The sequence below is a fragment of the Ambystoma mexicanum genome, chromosome 12 (assembly GCF_040938575.1).
Source record: "Ambystoma mexicanum isolate Mex_15411 chromosome 12, UKY_AmexF1_1, whole genome shotgun sequence".
Taxonomy (NCBI): Eukaryota; Metazoa; Chordata; class Amphibia; order Caudata; family Ambystomatidae; genus Ambystoma; species Ambystoma mexicanum.
In genome coordinates, this window is record NC_090936.1 from 121,329,352 (window position 1) to 121,351,696 (window position 22,345).

The window sequence follows — 22,345 nt, forward strand, 5'->3', positions numbered from 1 at the left end:
TGCTTGATCAATTGGGACAATATAATTTCTGAGCAAACTCCCCCTTTAATGTTTTACCCTTGGCAGGGGATGTTCTGCCTTAAGCCCTTACTGGGCTTGTGCACAGCCTTGTCTTAAGAACATGTGGCACACACCACTTGTCCATGTCAATAAAGTTCAGCACCATGCCAGGGGAAGAGGGCTTGCCATCAGATTCAGAGCCCTTATCCTGAGCAGGCAGCACCCTAGGCCCCAGTAACAGGCCATCTGCTCGGCTGCTCTTACAGAAAACTCAGCAGTGGAGACAGCAGGCAGACAATACCACAGTCTCAAAAAAAGAATCACACCTGCCTTCTTCTTCTTCTTAATTATCAGGTGCGTGGGCGGACCCACGCAGTCGCTTCCCCATCCTAATCACACCTGCCGGTGCGTGGGCCCAGGCGCTTCCCCATCCTAAAGGATGATGCATGCCTGCCTTCTTCTTAATTATCAGATGGTGGGCGGAACCACCTGGTGCTTCCCCATCCTAAAGGATGATGTGCACCAGACTCACCAATCAATATTTATCTCCCATAAACTCACAACTCCTCCCACCGCCCAGTCTGCCTCACAAAATCCAACATCACACTGTTCCTCCTCCTGCCTCTCTCCCTGTCACCTCCCAATTCAGCTCAGCCACACTTATATATGTCCAGCAATTTACACACATCTCTTTATTAGGGTGAGTATTGTGAGCAAACCAAATGGAAGAGTCCATTATTCACTTAAATGGGTTTCTTACTGAATCACTATAGGACCTGTTTAACATTTAACAGTGTGAACATTATGATGTTCCCATAATGCTCTTTGCATTTATGCAAATTGCCAGTCTTGGGTTCAATGGAGAGATTGTTGCACAACCTGGCCGGGGGCCACACCCCTTGGTCCCGCCCCTCTAAAGAGACTACAGGTCCCCCACCTTGACCCTCTCCCGCGAGGAAAGCTCGGCTGCTCTACCTACCCAACTAAGGATACGCGAACTGCGTGACGTCGCTCAACTGTCAAGTCAGTCACGAGGAGTCCTATTTAGAGCTTGGAGTGCGTGTGGGGGGAGGAGAAAGGGGTGTGGCTCTTGTGTCGTTACCGGCGACTGGTGTCCGTTGCTCTTTAAGAGGCACGCAGGCAGCGCGCGCTCGCTCTTAAACCCATTCATTCCCAGGGTGCTACGGGGGCCTGTGCCAATGACTCCGCTCTGAGCCTCGGCTTCCGTCTCCTGGTTCTCTCCTTCCTTCCTTCCTCGCTCTGTGTCCCTTTTTTTTTAATTTTTTAGTCCGTCTCCCCCCTCTCTGACCATGTTCACCGCGGAGCAGGACTGGAACTTGTCCTTCGCGGGGTGCGGCTTCCTCGGGGTCTATCACGTCGGGGTGGCGAGCTGCCTGCAGGAGCGGGCTCCCCGCCTCATTTATGGGGCCACTCGCATTTATGGGGCATCAGCGGGGGCCCTGAACGCAGCTGCGCTGGTGTGTGGCGCCTGCTTGGGTAAGAATGGAGCAGGGTTCAATGTTGTGCGTGTGGGAGAGATGGGGATCCCTGCATTACCCTTAGATAAGCCGAAGTGTGCCATCCAGCTGCACTACACTTGTGAAAAATAATAATAATCCGTGGCGTCGTAACAGATTCTACTATTGTATGTGTATTTTGTAATGTTTTGCTTAGTGGTTCATGTCGGATTTCCCTGGCTTCTAAGCACTGTAATGTCTGTTTTCTTACTATGCCATTTAATTGGGCTCCTTTTCTGGATAACAAGGATGAAAGGCTGATTTGGCTCTGCTGTACGATTTGAACTTGTGAAGTGCCTGCTTGCCAAACGCTTAACTTGTGAGTAAACCACCTTACCTGCATTGTATTTATGATCCTTGCACTACTTTTTGTGTGTAAGAATTGCAATATTGGTGGTGTGTTTGCAGGCAGCGGTGCAGTGTGTGTGTGCTCCCCCCCCCCTGTTTTTCTTGCAGGGTTGGGTGTGTGTGTGCGTGCGCGCTTGCATGGTACATGTGTGTTTGACATGATTGCTGTTGGGAATGGGGTGATGCACTTGACCCTGGCAGAAGGATGTGTGCTTGACACCTGTGCTCTGGGTAGGTGGTATGCTTGACCACGACTTGTACTGGATCTATGAACGTTTTCCAATGTATTGTTTTTTTTCTGTTATTATTTAACCACACATTAATCCCCCCATTTCCTTGACACATATAACCCGCTTTTCTGCACACCTTACTCCAACTTGCCATCTGCATGTTTGTTCGAAAAAATGAGTTAAAAAAATGGGTGGAATTCTATTTGGTAAAAGTGGGTAATACCCATGTACCCCCTCAGTCATTTAAGGGAAAACAATTGTACTCCTTATTTTGGGAAGTTCGGAGTAAAACTATTTTTAGGGAATAAACATGTACTCCTCATTTGTCCTCATTCCGGATAGACCTATTTTAGGCAATTCAAAATATACGTATTTCAGAAGAATGTGTTTTTATTTTATCTTTTTTAATTATTTTTTTTTTTTTTAACAATTCTAATCTGAACAGGGGATGAACAGTGGTCAAACCACTACTTAGCCCAATATTACTACTAAACCAGCAAATCCCATTTATAAAGGTGAAACGGGGACAGCCGATGGGTGTACTTGCCTGTGCCTGCCACTTTGGGCAATGTTGCAAGGCCTCCCAAAGCGAGGCAGGCTAACAGGTGCCCCATGGCTGCCTAGGCAGGGGAGAGGGGGAGCAGCAGCCCAACAAAAAGGACAGCACTCCCCTTCTCCCCCACCAAACTACAAAGGCGAGCACAGTCTACACATCAGGAAACACAGAGGGAAGGGCAGGGTGTTAATCAACACCCTACCCACCCCCCACAGGGAAGCAAAACATCAGTGCTCCCAAAGGCAGGAAGTAGGCGGGGGAGCTAGGCTGAGGCACATAAGGTGCAATTAGCTGTCAGCAGATGCTGGCCAGGGGGGCTGGCACCACAACCCCCACCACACAGAATGACCCAAGGGACAGCCCCTGAGTCCTATGTCCTTGGCTGCAGCAGCCATCAGTTTGTGGACCCTGCACGGGGACCCAAACCAAAGAGTACTCTGTGCAATCAGTCTTTTTTTCTTTCCTGCAGAAGTTTTCTGTGCACTCAGCATCTTCATGTGCTTACCCCACCTCTTGGGCCTTTCGAAAGTTTGCTGGAAGCTCAGTGTCTTTTTCCAGACTGAACATAGCCCTGTTCAAAAAGCTTTTGCGAGATAAAAATCGGCACATACCCAGGTCGAAAAACAAGGAATTGCCGGTTCCCAATGGAGAGGCACCGACTGGATGCAGACAGCGCACGTGGAGCACCGGCTCAGGCGCTGGTGAAAGTGAGACCGGGAGCGACATCAGGGAAAACAAACAAAGCAGCACGGCGCAGGCAGCGTTCAATTTCAATTTAAAGTAAGTGAGCCCCTGCGCCGTGGTTGCCCAGCAACTAAGGGCGAAGCAGCCCCAGTAAGGATAGAATGTAACGCTTCCCTTGGAAGCAAGCCAACACTGAGCAACGTTCCCAAGGACACTGCGCAGTGGGTTTCAGAAGGCACAATTTTGAGGGATAATGGTATGGCCACGATAACTTTAACATATGAACAAACGCTGGGGATTTTTAAAGAGACAGCGTTGGCGATTTAAGTCGCATTCGCGAACAAATGTTTATTGTATAGTAGACACAACTCTAAAGAAATAACAGGCACTATAACAAGCTAAATTTTGCAGAAGTTATTACGGCGCATTTACAAGGCACATTTAGTACAGTACTAGATGCAAAAACCAAACTGACGTTTTTTTTAGAATAAACAGAGTTTTAACACGGGTGAAACATGCAAAATGCAATTGTTCATTCAGATTCACGTCTCAGGCAACAGAGGATGATATTCATGCACTAGACAGGAACAGACAAATGGGCCAGAGTGAATGCGAGAAGTTCAAGAAACGAATCCAGGGATAAAAACAGGAATGGAAGGCAGTGCTTACCACATATATGAATTAAAGCACACACGCCCCAACAACCACAGACGGGTTTATCCACAAACATGTTCAGCCCCCATATTGATACACAAGCACCAAAACGAGCTTACCAAGAGCGCATCAGTTAGAAACTGAGGGGAAATATTTACCCATGTCTCCCAGAAATATAAGCACGGCGGAAAGCTTCAGAACACCAAGCACGTCAGAGACACAAGCAACGAATATTGCTCACAACAAAAGCCCCCCCTCTTTTTGTTACAAACTCACTAGATGTCAAACACTACCCAGACACGGGGGCAACAAAAGTTTGCCAACACGAGTGACAAATATAGTTCCAATCCCCGGTCAAATAAAACAGCAAGTAGAGCGCCCGTGGACAGCAGCACAGAGCCTGTGGTGGTAGTGCAAATCCCGGTTGGGTACATAAATGCTAAATGCTTACCATTATCTGTGGCACCTTCCGGCCCAGAGCCTGCCGGGGAGTGCTAGTTTGACCACCACTCTGGCTGACCACAGAACCACCCGGTAGGGCAACCAACCAAAATAGTCGGACTGTTTTATTAGAAAAGATTAACAGTCATCATAGTAGCGCACAAACCTCATTACGGTGGGCACCATCAGCTACAGGGTGCCCATTTGAGCAATATCGGAAACACAGCAGTGTCGGAAACACAAACTTTCAATAAGAGAACGCCTGGGTGTTTCCCAATAATGAACATTTAGACCAGGGGTTGATCAGTGACAGCATGCAAGTGCCAGGCCACGCCACAGACAAAGGAAACCTAAAATGACAGAGAAAGGGCAAATTTGTTAGTCAAACCAAGAATAATCCCACACGGAGCAAGTTTCCTTAGCCAAGCACCACAAAGTAACCAGCCATGAGACAAATTTATATCTACAACCCAGTACCCTGACACGGGGCACAACAAGGCATGGAACATGCCACATAGCAAGCTGGGGTAGATCATGGACTCAAGAACCAAAGAAGGCTAGATAAGAAATCTAGTCAAACAGCCGCTCTCCGTACATACCCTATACGGGTGGTATAGTTTAAACTTAGATTGAAATGTAAGTTCTCTTCTTCTTATGCATAAGTTCAATAAAGAAACACTTGAGCGAAAGTAGTAGTGAGAGTAATATGTTTATCAAAAACATATATTTCGAACAATGAAAAAAAGAGAGAAAATCACTAATTCTGTCCCAGTGAGGATACAGCTGCCACTTCTCATATTTTAAATAGACTTTGTGTACCAATGCATTTCGGAGCAAATAACTCCTTCATCAGGGTGAGTCCAATCTAGTAACATAGAATTGGAATATATAACACATGACATATAAAATAACGTAAAAAATGGCGCAATATACAATCATAAATCACAATAGAAAAAGAAGGTAATAAATTAAAAATCACATACCAAAAAGTAGATGAGGGTTCAGGTCAAAGTAGAACATGTAATGAAAAGAAGTAGACAAAACTAAGAGTCAATAAGTGCAAGTAACGGGGGAGTATAACCATGTAAATGGAGGGAAAACAATGTAAATGGACTCACGAGAAGTGTTTGGCCTCGTAGAAACAAAAATCTACAATCACAAGCAGATATGTGATCTGTTGTCGGTAACAGCAGCGTGCAGAGTGCAGCCAAATCGATAAAGCTGTAAGAAGCAAAAGTGTGTTTTAAGCGGAGTCAATGAGGCGCTGTAGCGCTGTGATTAGAAAGAGTCGTCTCCAATGATTACCTGGAAGACAATCAGGGTCTATGCCGGCCAGAAAAACGCCGTTCTGCATCGCTGTAAGCAAGCGTTGCTAATGGTAACGCTGCTATAAATACCCACGTGATCGCATCGCATCAGAAGAGCGGCGCGATGCGGCACATACTTTTGGGAGACTGCATATGAGCTATGTAGGCATATTAGGAGCTAAAAATCCAATTATCAACACTCAGGTGAGATAAAAAGAAAAAATGAATAAAAGAAAAAAGAATATACAAAAATAATAAACATAGAAAAAATACTATAGAAAAGTAAACAACAGGGAAAGTAATAGAAACATATAACTACACAGGCACCAAATGTGGTAGCCCATGTGAAGGTAAGGGATAGTGAACTAGCATCACAGCCGTGGTAGGTGGCACTAGAGGTGTCACCTTGGGTCCCAGACGGGTGTCCGGGAAAGGCTGCAAAGATGCATGCGCACAATGCGTGCAATTAATGTGTCAATTAAGGAAATTAGCAAGTGTTAACATAACGACTCTGAAGATCTGGAACACTGCGTAAGTATTATCAATGCCTAAGGATACTGGCTTAACAATCAAACCATTATGTATAACATACAAAATCATCAATAACTAATACAAAGAACATTATGTAATGTCACATGAAATCAACATAGATGCATCACATTCAAAGATAACAATGATAATTGATTTCTTCATTTAGGCCATTGGGATACAGGCTCCCCAATCTGTCAATCCAATATGTCTCTCTTTGGTTAAGCCGAAGGCTCAAATCCTCATGTGGATTGACTTTGCTTAGCACTTCAAGAATCAAAAATCTGATTTGAGTCAAATTGTGGCGTTTCTCGTTCCAATGGCGAGCCACTGCCGAGTTGGGATTAAAGTTACGTATACAAGAGCGGTGTTCGTTCCAACGTACTTTAGCTGCTCTCATGGATTGGCCAACATAATATTTCCCACAGGGACACTTTATTCCATAAATGATATTCTCACTATCACAAGTGCCAAATGTCCTCAATAGAATCTTATTGCCTGTGCTGGGATGGTATATGGTGTTGCCTTTGATGACCAGGTTGCAATTAGTACAATGAAGACAAGGATATGTCCCTGTGCGTTGAGTACTGGGTTCTTTCAAGGGAGGTCGTGTGCGTACTAATTCATCGCGTAAATTCTTACTTCTTTGATAAGCAAATACCGGTAATTGTTCAAACAGTTTCTGTACTCTAACATCATTCTTAAGGATATTCCAATGTTTCTTAATGGAATTCTTTATCTTGTTACTCTGAATGGAGAATCTTGAAACATATACCGGTGTTTGTCGCTCCCTCTTGGGTTTAGTGGTACCGGTAAGGAGTGTATCACGCTCAACAGTTTGTACTCTTTGAGATGCTGAGTTCAGTTCTTCCTCTGTGTAGCCACGGGCTAGGAATTTGTCTTTCATAGCTAGCTGTTGAGTTAAGCATTCTTCAGGATCGCTCACTATTTTTTTCACTCGTAAAAGTTGGCTGTATGGTAAATTCTTCAGAAGACTTGGTTGATGAAAACTTAAACGATGTAAAAGATTATTGCGATCGGTAATTTTGCGAAATAAAGTGGTGTTGTAGCCAGTATCTTTCTTGGCAATACGAACATCAAGAAATGTGATTTGTTCTCTAGATATCTCGCTCGTAAATTGAATGCGTGGATCGATACTGTTAAGATATTCAAAAAAGACCATAAACATGTCGTAAGTGCCCGTCCAAATTCCAAATATATCGTCGATATAGCGTAACCATAGGTGAATGTTCTGATTCCACTCTTGTTTTTTAAGTACATGCTCAGATTCAAATTTGTGCATGAAGCAGTTAGCATATGATGGTGCCATTGTGGCACCCATCGATGTCCCTGAAGTTTGTAAAAAGAACTTATTGCGATATTGAAAATATGAATTCTCCGCAATGAATTGAAGAAGGGTCAAAATAAATTCTTTCTGTGCACGGATTGGTGGCGATTCTAGTAAGAGCCATTCAACGGATTCAATGCCTAGATCATGCGGAATGGATGTGTACAAACTCTTAACATCGATTGTGAACATGAAGTGCTCTTGATTGAATATTATGTCATTGAGCTTCTGTAGAAAATGCGAAGTATCTCTGATGTAAGTGGAGGTTTTTTGTATCAGAGGTTGGAGAAAAAAGTCGATATAAACTCCGAGTGGTTGGTTAATGCTGTCCATACCAGCGACAATAGGTCTTCCTGGAGGTCTGACTTGATCTTTATGAATTTTAGGTAATGTGTAAAAGTTCGGAATCCTAGGGTGAGTATTAATAAGAAATTTACGAGTATGTTCATTTATCCAGTCAAGTTCGAACGCTTTATCCAGCAGGGTTTCCAAGTTTTGTTTAATGGACACAGTGGGGTCATGGTCCAAGGGTGCATAGACAGTACGATCTTGTAGTTGTCTCATACACTCAGCATCATAATCTGTGGTATTCATGATTACCAATGCTCCTCCTTTGTCCGCTGGGCGGATAGTTATCTCTTTGTCACAATATAGGTCCCGAATTGATTTCATTTCGTGTGGTTTCATGTTCTTGTATGGTGGGATTTTGTAACTAATACGTTCCAGATCCTTGGTAACCATTTTCTGAAAGATATCGATCGATGGAACTGAGATTGGTGGTATAAAACTACTCTTAGTTCGAAACTCTTGAAAGTTTGGGATATCGGTGGTGCTCTCATAAGGTTCAAGTTCCTCGAAGAATACCTTGAGTTTCAATTTTCTAATGAACTTGTAGAGTTCGATCTTGGAATTAAACAAGGTTGTACTATATGTGGGCACAAAGCTTAACCCTTTCTGAAGTGTATTAACTTCAGTTTTGCTCAATGCTTTCTGAGATATGTTGATAACTAGGTTATCCTCACTAAGACAGAATTAGTGATTTTCTCTCTTTTTTTCATTGTTCGAAATATATGTTTTTGATAAACATATTACTCTCACTACTACTTTCGCTCAAGTGTTTCTTTATTGAACTTATGCATAAGAAGAAGAGAACTTACATTTCAATCTAAGTTTAAACTATACCACCCGTATAGGGTATGTACGGAGAGCGGCTGTTTGACTAGATTTCTTATCTAGCCTTCTTTGGTTCTTGCATTCATGAGTCAGGGTGTCTCCAGACTTATTGCAGCCAGCTCCTGTAAGCATCCATTTGAGCTTTGGTCCTATTTTTGACTCAATTTTTTTGAGTTCTTAATATTAGCATACAGAGTGTGGTGCCCACTTTATTTCATTATAAGTAGATCATGGACTCCACACAACTGCCAAAATTACCAAACATGGCAGTTTCTCGAAGTGCCAAATTGACTACAGCTCAAGCAGCATGTAAGACACAAGACTCCCTCATAACACGGGAAATTTGAGGGCAGATCAAGGGACAAGAGGATACCTTGGACCTTGGGAATTAATTGGGAAACCATACGTACAAAAGCCGGCGTAAGCAATTGCATTTTGTACACACGGACAGAACCTACTGAGGCAGCCTGAAGCCTGGCAGAGCCAACACACAAGCCAATGCGTATCAGCACCAGCCAGAAACAAAGGCATGAAAAGGAGAATCCGTTGAAAGGCATCCCCAACTACAAGCAGCTATCCAAAAGGGAGCTTGCCAAATATTTCTGTGTACGCAGAATAAACCAGAACCCTGAAACGGGGTTCAAAAGAACGCACAACTAAGGGAAACCTGTTTCTCAGGGGATCCAGTTGCAACAACACTACTGAGGTAGTGCAGCAGAACCAGACCACAGGCACGAAAGGGGGCGACGACAATATGGCAAAAGTGCACGGAAGCATTCAGGACATCGGGGGCTAGCGCTAAGGAGCCAGGTGAAGAAGGGGCGATTGACACCCAAGTCACCACTGCAAGGTAATAGAAAACCCCCACAGGGCACCAGAAGATACACGATTCCGTAAACCCACCGCCGGTCACCCAACCAGCCAGGGTCCCAAAGAAACACACACGCAGGCAGACAAATAGTGAGCCAGCCATACAAACAGTTTAAAGAACTGAAACAAACAGCTAAGACAGGACAGACAACTAAACAGTCAGGTAACACAGTAAACGGAGCATTTTACAGTTTACAACCCGACTAGACAGTGGTTTTAGAGCCCAGTCCAGGACATACCAAACACAGCCTCCACAAATAAAAAGATGTATCCCTCTCATATGGCTAAACCCGCACCGAAAGTCAAAGCCGGACCTTTTTAGCACAACTATCAGAGCCCTCCCTTTAACATCGGCCCAAGCCGGCCACGCAATTTCAAAAACCCGGCCGGGCCAACCCTCTGCCTTTCACCTCTCACAAGGGCAAAAAAACCAGCGCCACAGTTTAAGATAAATACACATAACCAAAGTGGGAGCCGAAGGATTACAACAAATCCAGTAACTAAGGCGCCAACAAGCGAGAAGTGTTCCAGACCATAAGGACCACCCGCAACATGCAGGTAGTACACAAGCGGGTGACTAGCTTCCCCAGCGGTTTGAGGTTGCCGAGGCAGGAGAAGAAACATCAACACAGATAACAGGACAAACGCAAACCAGGGGCCAGAATAAATGCCCAGGCTTGCTGTCGGCCCAGCCAATGTAACAGAGGATATATTTCCAAAATAGTCAACACCCTCAAACAGTACAGCTAGTCGGATAGCACAGCAAGTAGAGCGCTCACTTTGACATCAGGGCAGAGCCTGCTGATGCAGTTTCGAACCCAGGCAGGGCTGAACCCAGCCTTTCATTTCCTCCGAGGTCGAGAAATGAGCGCCCACACCGTGGGAAAGTAGCAGGGCTCAGATGCCTGAGGGTCCGTAGCGCCATATAAATAACAAAAACAAAACATGTGATGCATGTGCCTCCAGAACAGAATAGAGAAGTAACCCGAGAGGTAGCGGAACATACAAGAAAATAATGTCTTTTAAGACACAAGGAAAGACCATTAACACATGGGTAGCATCACAAGTCAGGCAGACAGTACATCCAGATGCAGAGTTTAGGGAGACACAGCCCACAATGCAGCAGAAATGCGCAGAGGAAAATAAGAGCAAGAAATAGAAGACAAAAAACCAACAACCGAAGGCTGGGGCCTGAAAACTGCAAGTAGCACTGAACCCAAAAAACACGTTTTACTAAAATAATAAGCAGCGGGGAATAAACACCACCCATCACAACAGGCTGACGCCCGAGGGCCAAGGCCAGAGTGCTGCAAGTAGCACAACCGGCCAACGCCAGAAGGCTGGGGCCAGGGTGCTATAAATAAGCAACAAACCTGAAAAACGGTTCCAACAGAATTAAAAAGCAGGGCGGAATAAACACCACACAGCACAACAGGCCAACGCCCGAGGGCGGGAGCCAGAGTGCTACAAGTAGCACGAAACCGGGAAACAGGTTCAACAAAATGAATGAGCAGTGGGGGGAAAAGCTCCGCACAGCACAGCAGGCCAACAAACGCCCGAGGGCCAGGGAGCTACAAAGTAGCTCGCAACCTAAAGCAGGTACTAAACAATCTTTTGTTAACAAACAAGAGTATAACAGGGGTGGACCGTCCCTTAGAAAACCCAGGAAATTCCACATTGGTTACCGAACCTCGGGGCACAGGGGGGAGTTACCCACCCATATAAGATAAAGGTGCTCTGGTCGTTGGAAACATTTCCAGGGTCCAATTTGAACAACTACTCCTAGGGCTACCCCACCCCTGTTCACAAATCCACCCTGGGTGGACAAACGCCACACAACACAAACAGGCCAACGCCGCAAAGGCCGGGGCCAGAAAGCAGCTAAACTAGCAGATTAATTTAAACTGTTTGGATTTAAGAGCAAACACAGGAAATCAGGGGAATCAAGCGTTGGCTCCCCAGGAACATGTGCTAACACTAGCATAAGGAGGGAATGGAATTTTTTCCAAACATTCAGGCCTTGTTTGTTGCAGAAGAAAGAAAACAAATTTAGAGCAGCCATACAAAGGAAAACCAGAGGCCAGCACAAGATGCTGGCTCGGTTGTATACAAATTGTTAGTTTTACAACTGTTCGAATGACAATTGACCTTTTCACAATTGACCGAATTGTGAAGGTCAATTGTACCATATATGTGGGGGGAAACCCCCCATAACCCCCCACCCAACGCCAAACCCCCCAACACCCATATATATATTATTTTCGGTCCATTGTGACCCTTTAAATTCTGTCAATTGTTCATTCGAACAATTGTAAACGAACAATTTGGGTAATACTGCTGGCTCACACATAACTACAAGCCAAACCCCTACAGGGGCCTGTACCAGGCACGACCAATAGAATAGCCAAACTAAGCAGAACAGAAAATGCAGCTATGAAAGAACAAGCAACAACTTTTGGGGGAAACCTGGAGAGCCGGTAACCCATCCAGGTTGTGGCGGCAAGGACCAGAGGGTGTAACCTCGGGACCCGATGCCCAAAAGTACTGCATATTATGGTTACTCTAATTAGGATTGTTTTGTTATGACCATAACTGTGCAATAAAATCCCACAGCCTTTTATTGCCAACACTTACCCAATGTCTTGCGTACTACCTGGGGGGGGTCGGGAATAAGCAGGGGCCCAGTGCCACCCAGGTCATGTTACCTCCCTGACGGCATATGGGTCCACCGGTTATGGGCAATGCTGCAGTGCCTCCCAAAGCGAGGCAGGATAACCGGTGCCCCATGGCTGCCTAGGCAGGGGAGAGGGGGAGCAGCAGCCCAACAAATGGGCTAGTACTCCCCCTCTCTCCCACCAAACTACAAAGGCGAGCAGTCGCCACACCAGGAAACGCAGTGGGAAGGGCAGCGTGTTAATCGACACCCTGCCCTCCACCCACAGGGAGGCAAAACATCAGGGCTCCCAAAGGCAGGAAGTAGGTGGGGGAGCTAGGCTGAGGCACATAAGGTGCAATTAGCTGTCAGCAGATGGTGGCCAGGGGGATGGCACCACAGCCCCCATCACACAGAATGACCCAAGGGACATCCCCTGGGTCCTATATAAGGGCTGCTGCAACCAAGGACAAATCAGTTTGTGGACCCTGCACGGGGACCCAAACCAAAGAGTACTCTGTGCATTCAGTCTCTTCTTCCTTTTTCCCAGAATCCTCCCACCCTAAGAAAAAGGATGAGAAGGAGAAAGAAGACAGGTCACTGTACGGTAACAACACTATTTTGGGACAAGAATGGCGGCACGGGCCAGTGGGGTAACCTCAGGACCTGCATATTCTGGTTACTGTAATTATGATTGTTTTGATATGACCGTAACTGTGCAATAAAATCCCACGGCCATTTATAGCCAACACTTACCCAATGTCTTGCATACTACCTGGGGGGCTGGGAATAAGCATGGGGCCCAGTGCCACCCAGGTCATGTTACCTCCCTGACGGCATATGGGTCCAGCGGTTATGCTAACAAGGGCAGGCTTTACACTTCAGGAGGGGTTTGTGCAGATTAACGGTAGAGAGCGAAACAGTATTTTTTTTATTTTGGAACCATTGTACTATAAGGTTCTATAAAAATATAGGTACTTTAGTCAAACAATACAATGCTGACCACTAATCCAAAAAACATTAGGAAAACACACCCCTGTAAAGAAACGGAGAATGCAAGTTTTGTGAAGCCGTAATCTAGAGTGATAAGCACAGGTGTTCAGGCAATCAGACTGGCAACAAAGTCCAAAAGGATATGTTTTTATTGAAAAGGGTATTATCGGAGGTGGGAGAGGGCACTTAAGTCACTATGGTCTCAGAAAGTGGATTATGGGGACGGGGCCTCTTCGCAATCCCTTCTAATTTGTGTCTCTTGTGCTTGACAGTGTGTTTACGAAAAATGTCATAACTAAAAGATTTTTACCATAACTTAAATACCAGATTTTTTTATTTGAGGGGGCGGGTTACCCAATCACCCTGTTTTGCAATGATTATGAGCCGAACACACTCACCACCCTCTTTAATACCTTACCCCACGCCATGTATGATTCAGTGATTTTCGGTCAAGTTTTCTTGAAAATGTTGTTTATTTTTAATTCGCTCACATTACTCGATACCCTGTTGCTGTGGCTTAGATTTTCGAGTGAATGCAATTTCACTTGGTGGTCAAGTCGGTTCAAAGGTGCGGGTCAGTTTGCATGGGAAGATGATGGCTTCCAACGGGTTGGGTGGTGGCAAAACAATGGCTCTACTGTGTTGATTCAACATTCGGGACAGGTATTTGGCTTCTATCAGGCGAGTCTGTTTGTAAATTGGTCTCGGCGTCGAGCCGCGATTGGGTTGAGGCGAGTGAGCCCGCTTCAGTGGGTTGATCTGGCACTGCATGGATGGCTGAAAGTGTAGCAAGTGGTCGGAGGATGCGTAGAGTGCCATAAGCAGCACCACGGGTTCTGTGGCGGCTGAAACGCCATTGAGCGCAGTTTATGCAAGGCGACTAAAAGAATTCCAAGCTACTTCTGGGTTGTTAGCAGGTCCCATTCACGGTTTCCAGGATAAGGGGAGTCCTTCAGTGCTGTGCTTCCACTCTCGGAAGTTGACTTGCACCTCCAGCCAGCAGAGGCGCCTTAGTGAACAATAGCTAGCTCTCACTCTTTCCAGAGGATGGTTGGGGGACAGAGAATGCCTGCTGTGTCCGTGTCCAACACCCTAGCATGAGGACTCTGGGAGAGACGGTATCCCCAACAGATGTCCAGTGTATTCATTTTGTTCTTTTGAGTCCAGAGAATACTCAGAGGGGGTTCCTACTCCTTATAAAGGCATTTAAAAAAAAAATGACCTCACTGATGGCAATGCAAAGTGGGTGCTGGCTTCATCCAGTGGTATGATTGTAATCCTTTGCTCTATTAAATCAATAACAAAACAGGAACACATAAACGTGTATCTATATTTGGACAGAACTTCTGTTTTTAAAGGCAAGTGACATAACAAACGTAGCCCGTTTAGTGTCTTCAGAACTTTTTTTTTTTTTACTGTTAGCCTTCATTTTTACTTTAACCCATCAGTGATTTTACTTTACTTGTGATTGCAGCAGTTTGAGGTGTTCCGACCCTACACTGAATGGTGTGCACAGGCTGAGAGACCTATGAGGCATATCATAGTTTTCACTGCCTTAAAAGGTGAACATTCTGCTTCCCAGCTCAAGGACATGTCCTTCGAAAGTAATGCTCAAATTGATGTTTCGGAGCAGCACCCCCAGCCAGTGTCACCCAAAGGGAACTTAATAAGTGTGCTTTTCTGAAACCATTATTGCCTGCATTTTTAAACAAAACAGTGAATCAAAAATGGGCAAGCATTACAATTCGTGAAAAATCCTCACAACTGACCTATGATTGAGTCTGCTTCCAAAAGACTGGTGAAAAATCAAATGGAATAAAATCTGAGACTGCGGTAATTTTCCCTGTTGGGTGTTCTTAAGACGGAAAAAGCAGTTAAGGTTTGGGTCCCCGAACAGGGAACGTCACAGGGAATCATCTTGAGGGGGCCCCTCAGTTTTGTGCACCTTATTCCCTAGGATCCAAAGGTCACTGGTTGTATTATTGTTGCCGCCTCTATCCCCGAAACAAGTTGATGTGAGGGAAAGTTGGTGCCAGTGTTGCATGAGATCCTGCTCCCCGTGATGGGTCCTGCAATGTATCATCGGGAGCAGCACCTCCTACACCACCAGAAGCAGGCCAAGGGTATGCGCCTGCACAGCTACTGCACCTCATACACCACCAGAAGCAGGCCTTGGATACAGCCAGAGGAGAGCAAGGGTATGCGCCTGCACAGCTACTGCACCTCATACACCACCAGAAGCAGGCCTTGGATACAGCCAGAGGAGAGCAAGGGTATGCGCCTGCACAGCTACTGCACCTCATACACCACCAGAAGCAGGCCTTGGATACAGCCAGAGGAGAGCAAGGGTATGCGCCTGCACATCTACTGCACCTCATACACCACCAGAAGCAGGCCTTGGATACAGCCAGAGGAGAGCAAGGCTATGCGCCTGCACAGCTACTGCACCTCCTACACCACCAGAAGCAGGCCTTGGATACAGCCAGAGGAGAGCAAGGCTATGCGCCTGCACAGCTACTGCACCTCATACACCACCAGAAGCAGGCCTTGGATACAGCCAGAGTTAGCCGGTCAAGTGGCACAGCGAGTAGAGCGCTCGCTTTGACACCCGTGCAGAGCCTGTTAACGCAGGTTCGAATCCCGGCGGGGCCAAACTCAGCCTTTCATCCTTCCGAGGTCGATAAATGAGCACCACACACCGTGGGTAATAATAAGCAGCGCTCGGATACCTGAGGGTTTGTAGCGCTATATAAAAGCCTAATTATTATTATTATTATTAGGAGAGCAAGGGTATGCGCCTGCACAGCTACTGCACCTCATACACCACCAGAAGCAGGCCTTGGATACAGCCAGAGGAGAGCAAGGGTATGCGCCTGCACAGCTACTGCACCTCATACACCACCAGAAGCAGGCCTTGGATACAGCTAGAGGAGAGCAAGGGTATGCGCCTGCACAGCTACTGCACCTCCTACACCACCAGAAGCAGGCCTTGGATACAGCCAGAGGAGAGCAAGGGTATGCGCCTGCACAGCTACTGCACCTCCTACACCACCAGAGGCAGGCCTTGGATACAGCCAGAGGAGAGCAAGGGTATGCGCCTGCACAGCTACTGCACCTCCTACACCACCAGAGGCAGGCCTTGGATACAGCCAGAGGAGAGCAAGGGTATGCGCCTGCACAGCTACTGCACCTCCTACACCACCAGAGCCAGGCCTTGGATACAGCCAGAGGAGAGCAAGGGTATGCGCCTGCACAGCTACTGCACCTCCTACACCACCAGAAGCAGGCCTTGGATACAGCCAGAGGAGAGCAAGGGTATGCGCCTGCACAGCTACTGCACCTCCTACACCACCAGAAGCAGGCCTTGGATACAGCCAGAGGAGAGCAAGGGTATGCGCCTGCACAGCTACTGCACCTCCTACACCACCAGAAGCAGGCCTTGGATACAGCCAGAGGAGAGCAAGGGTATGCGCCTGCACAGCTACTGCACCTCCTACACCACCAGAAGCAGGCCTTGGATACAGCCAGAGGAGAGCAAGGGTATGCGCCTGCACAGCTACTGCACCTCCTACACCACCAGAAGCAGGCCTTGGATACAGCCAGAGGAGAGCAAGGGTATGCGCCTGCACAGCTACTGCACCTCCTACACCACCAGAAGCAGGCCTTGGATACAGCCAGAGGAGAGCAAGGGTATGCGCCTGCACAGCTACTGCACCTCATACACCACCAGAAGCAGGCCTTGGATACAGCCAGAGGAGAGCAAGGGTATGCGCCTGCACAGCTACTGCACCTCCTACACCACCAGAGGCAGGCCTTGGATACAGCCAGAGGAGAGCAAGGGTATGCGCCTGCACAGCTACTGCACCTCCTACACCACCAGAGGCAGGCCTTGGATACAGCCAGAGGAGAGCAAGGGTATGCGCCTGCACAGCTACTGCACCTCCTACACCACCAGAGGCAGGCCTTGGATACAGCCAGAGGAGAGCAAGGGTATGCGCCTGCACAGCTACTGCACCTCCTACACCACCAGAGCCAGGCCTTGGATACAGCCAGAGGAGAGCAAGGGTATGCGCCTGCACAGCTACTGCACCTCCTACACCACCAGAAGCAGGCCTTGGATACAGCCAGAGGAGAGCAAGGGTATGCGCCTGCACAGCTACTGCACCTCCTACACCACCAGAAGCAGGCCTTGGATACAGCCAGAGGAGAGCAAGGGTATGCGCCTGCACAGCTACTGCACCTCCTACACCACCAGAAGCAGGCCTTGGATACAGCCAGAGGAGAGCAAGGGTATGCGCCTGCACAGCTACTGCACCTCCTACACCACCAGAAGCAGGCCTTGGATACAGCCAGAGGAGAGCAAGGGTATGCGCCTGCACAGCTACTGCACCTCCTACACCACCAGAAGCAGGCCTTGGATACAGCCAGAGGAGAGCAAGGGTATGCGCCTGCACAGCTACTGCACCTCCTACACCACCAGAAGCAGGCCTTGGATACAGCCAGAGGAGAGCAAGGGTATGCGCCTGCACAGCTACTGCACCTCCTACACCACCAGAAGCAGGCCTTGGATACAGCCAGAAGTGAGCAAGGGTATGCGCCTGCACAGCTACTGCACCTCCTACACCACCAGAAGCAGGCCTTGGATACAGCCAGAGGAGAGCAAGGGTATGCGCCTGCACAGCTACTGCACCTCCTACACCACCAGAAGCAGGCCTTGGATACAGCCAGAGGAGAGCAAGGGTATGCGCCTGCACAGCTACTGCACCTCCTACACCACCAGAAGCAGGCCTTGGATACAGCCAGAGGAGAGCAAGGGTATGCGCCTGCACAGCTACTGCACCTCCTACACCACCAGAAGCAGGCCTTGGATACAGCCAGAGGAGAGCAAGGGTATGCGCCTGCACAGCTACTGCACCTCCTACACCACCAGAAGCAGGCCTTGGATACAGCCAGAGGAGAGCAAGGGTATGCGCCTGCACAGCTACTGCACCTCCTACACCACCAGAAGGAGGCCTTGGATACAGCCAGAGGAGAGCAAGGGTATGCGCCTGCACAGCTACTGCACCTCCTACACCACCAGAAGCAGGCCTTGGATACAGCCAGAGGAGAGCAAGGGTATGCGCCTGCACAGCTACTGCACCTCCTACACCACCAGAAGCAGGCCTTGGATACAGCCAGAGGAGAGCAAGGGTATGCGCCTGCACAGCTACTGCACCTCATACACCACCAGAAGCAGGCCTTGGATACAGACAGAGGAGAGCAAGGGTATGCGCCTGCACAGCTACTGCACCTCCTACACCACCAGAAGCAGGCCTTGGATACAGCCAGAGGAGAGCTAGGGTATGCGCCTGCACAGCTACTGCACCTCATACACCACCAGAAGCAGGCCTTGGATACAGCCAGAGGAGAGCTAGGGTATGCGCCTGCACAGCTCCTGCATCTCCTACACCACCAGAAGCAGGCCTTGGATACAGCCAGAGGAGAGCAAGGGTATGCGCCTGCACAGCTCCTGCATCTCCTACACCACCAGAAGCAGGCCTTGGATACAGCCAGAGGAGATCAAGGGTATGCGCCTGCACAGCTCCTGCACCTCCTACACCACCAGAAGCAGGCCTTGGATACAGCCAGAGGAGAGCAAGGGTATGCGCCTGCACAGCTACTGCACCTCATACACCACCAGAAGCAGGCCTTGGATACAGCCAGAGGAGAGCTAGGGTATGCGCCTGCACAGCTACTGCACCTCATACACCACCAGAAGCAGGCCTTGGATACAGCCAGAGGAGAGCAAGGGTATGCGCCTGCACAGCTACTGCACCTCCTACACCACCAGAAGCAGGCCTTGGATACAGCCAGAGGAGAGCAAGGGTATGCGCCTGCACAGCTACTGCACCTCCTACACCACCAGAAGCAGGCCTTGGATACAGCCAGAGGAGAGCAAGGGTATGCGCCTGCACAGCTACTGCACCTCATACACCACCAGAAGCAGGCCTTGGATACAGCCAGAGGAGAGCAAGGGTATGCGCCTGCACAGCTACTGCACCTCATACACCACCAGAAGCAGGCCTTGGATACAGCCAGAGGAGAGCTAGGGTATGCGCCTGCACAGCTACTGCACCTCCTACACCACCGGAAGCAGGCCTTGGATACAGCCAGAGGAGAGCAAGGGTATGCGCCTGCACAGCTACTGCACCTCCTACACCACAGGAAGCAGGCCTTGGATACAGCCAGGGGAGAGCAAGGGTATGCGCCTGCACAGTTACTGGTGCTGCCGCGTCCTTAATTGGTGCACAGTTCATTCAAAGACCAACAATGACCTACCCGGTTATACCTGTGCGGGTGTCATCTATGCTGCCGGACGTACAGGTTCCACCGCAAATAAGAGTGCTTGTACAGATGAGTTATAGAGCTTGCCTCATTGGCTTTGGGAGTTTAATTTTAGAATTCTGAAAGTTGCCCATCTCTAGCTTGACTCCTCCTAAATTGAGATTTAACTTTTGTTAAATGTTTAATTTCTGCTGGACCATTTATGTAACAGCCTTTTAACGACCTCACACTGAAAGTTAAAAGCATTCAGCAGTTTATAGCAATGTACCCACGTTAGTTGGGATGCAGAAAAGTTAAGGGGCATAACAGTCGTTATTTATGGAAAGATTCAAATAGGTTGGAGACAATCTTTTAAAAATGCATGTTTTCAGTGATTCATAGATTGCTCTAGGAGCGAACTTTATGCGGGCAGAACTCGTGTCAGTGAGGTTATCCCAAGTGAAAAGTATGGCAAATTGGTACATGAATACATTTTTAATTAGAATGACGTGACTCTGTAAGCAGACGGTCCATGTTGGAGGTACTATTGGGCTGGAAGGGAACAGTTAGCTATTTCTCAACTGAGAGGTATCCATGTTCTTGGATTCAATACATTTGTAGTATTCCAACCAGACTAGGCCCAAGCCTAGTATCTGGTCTAACAAAAGGAGGTTCAAACCAAGTTGAAGGCCCAGTGTGATAATCGGGAGCATCTATAATTTGGGATGATTTCTTCAATTCCTTTATCACTCTTATATGTAGGTAGATGTCATGCTCCAGACGAGAGGAAGTCTTTGATTAAGACCTCTCTAGTGTCTGTGCACCAACCTTTCATTGTGCAGCATGGTAATTCCCAGGCAGATTTTACCTGTGGCCCATATATGATTTATGGCACTGATGTGTCCTCTCCTTGCTGGTTTTTAGAACATTGGGGATTATTTCTATTTGGATAATTGCTGGATTTGTGTCTTTTGGTGGCTTTGTCAACCAAAATAGTAATGGTTGTCCCTACTCACTCCTACCTCCTTTTCTTCCTGTTTATTCCTTTTCCCTTTCACCCTGTCAGCTAGCAATTCTAAGCCATGGTCTTGGCTATCATATCATTGGTTTCCTGCCCACATAATTGCAGTTGACTCATTTTATGTGGTGACTGGTTAAAGGTCATAACGGCACACTTTGCCCCTGGTTTCAGTCTCTGAAACACGTAGCACAATGTTTCCAGTAGCAGCCAATCTAGCAGATATTTTCAAGTGTAACAGCATTATTTTGGCCAAAGTGGTCCTAACCATGTCCTTGAAATCTGGATTTCACTGCCTTTAATCGAATTTGTTGTATAGTATCTCACTTTTTTTGTGCGATGCACACTGATGTGGCAGGGTGTGATGCTATGGTATGCTACTTTTAGGCTCTCTCTCTCTCTCGTACATGTAGGCCTCAGATCATCCCTCTACTCTCGGCTCCTCTGACATGCCTAAACCCCGTCTGGTGCAGATTAGAAACCTCGTAGCAAGGCAGAGGGACATCCGTTTGCTCGCTACAACTATAGCGTGAGCACCACATATGGCAGATAACAATAGTGTTTCTGCGAATGCCGCTTTTCCATGTTTCAACACAATGTACCCACACGGCTTTGTCACAAGGTCACAAGTAAGATGCTGACAGTTATTGCCAAATGTATGTAATGTCATGCCAAGTAACACCCCCCACCCATTGTGAAACTGCTATAACATATTTGTGATCGCTTAGGATATGTTGTATAACCCGCGCTCTAAGGGAAGGCCCCTCAGACCTCTGTGGGCTGACTGCCTGGACACTTGTCCTGCTGTATTTTCCTGCTTATCAGCTGCCCACTCTGTTTGCTGTGTATTTGTGATCTAATACAAGAAGCTTGGTTTACCATCTGTCTGTGTCTAACTCCTTATTTGCTGCAACCTGAGGGAGCCCTTGGGCAGGGGCCCTATCTTGGCTACCACAACACAATCCGTCTCTCCTGAACTGAAGTTTCCTTTCGATCACTGGCTTTATTCCTCGTGAAGTTCAGCACCTCCACATCCTCTTGGAAATCTCTTACGGTATGTGCAGCTTTGTGTTAATTCCCTTATCTGGAGGCCTGGTTTCGGCACTGATTGGCATTGAAAAAGATGATGCTCCGTAGTCATCAAAGCTTTCCTCTAAGCAATCTCTAAATGCTCCACATATGTACTTTTCCCCTTATGCACACCATCCCCCAGTAACATATAGAAACTAAATTAGCTAATGAACGACCTTATGACTTTGCCCTTTTACCTGGGGCAGAGATTTACATGAAGCTTCTCTAGGTCTCCAGGGTAAGGTAGCAGGTGACCTGTTTCCCCTTTCTGTAATTCCACTGTATTTCCATTAGTATTATTTAGGTCTTATCCAGGGGCCTGGCTATTGCTGATAAATGACCCCAACGATCACAGCTTGCAGTAAGATCAAACACCACATATAAACGAGACAGTGGGTTTTGCCACAATCATATCTTTAGTCTTGCCTAGACCATGCAGCAACTAGTCCTTTGGAGGGTGGGTGGTGGGCGGTTACGTTTGATGGTATTTGTATTTATTTGAAGAACAGTGGCTTTAATTTGGATCAGAAATTACTTGGAATAACATTTACAGATGGCTGAGACATTCCCTGAGAGGTTGCCTATACAACAGAACAAAGATATTATGAGGATTTATAGAGCGCACTATGCCACAAGGCATCTTGGTAGTAG

General features: G+C 47.4%; 1 protein-coding gene and 1 long non-coding RNA gene across 5 annotated transcripts in view; one reads left to right on the forward strand and one right to left on the reverse strand.

The window, feature by feature from the left end:
* LOC138513358 (uncharacterized) overlaps nucleotides 1-22,345 on the reverse strand; it is a 455,407-nt gene that overhangs the window by 14,103 nt on the left and 418,959 nt on the right. The gene's annotated exons all lie outside the window — the stretch shown is intronic.
* The window catches only part of LOC138513357 (patatin-like phospholipase domain-containing protein 2), a 309,262-nt gene continuing 288,019 nt past the window's right edge, over nucleotides 1,103-22,345 (forward strand). Inside the window, exon 1 of one of the 2 annotated variants that reach the window (XM_069628138.1) lies at nucleotides 1,103-1,497. In XM_069628138.1, the coding sequence (XP_069484239.1) occupies nucleotides 1,311-1,497 (187 nt within the window). In that variant the 5' untranslated portion in view covers nucleotides 1,103-1,310. The remainder of the gene's footprint in view (nucleotides 1,498-22,345) is intronic. The other variant, XM_069628137.1, reaches the window with a different exon arrangement.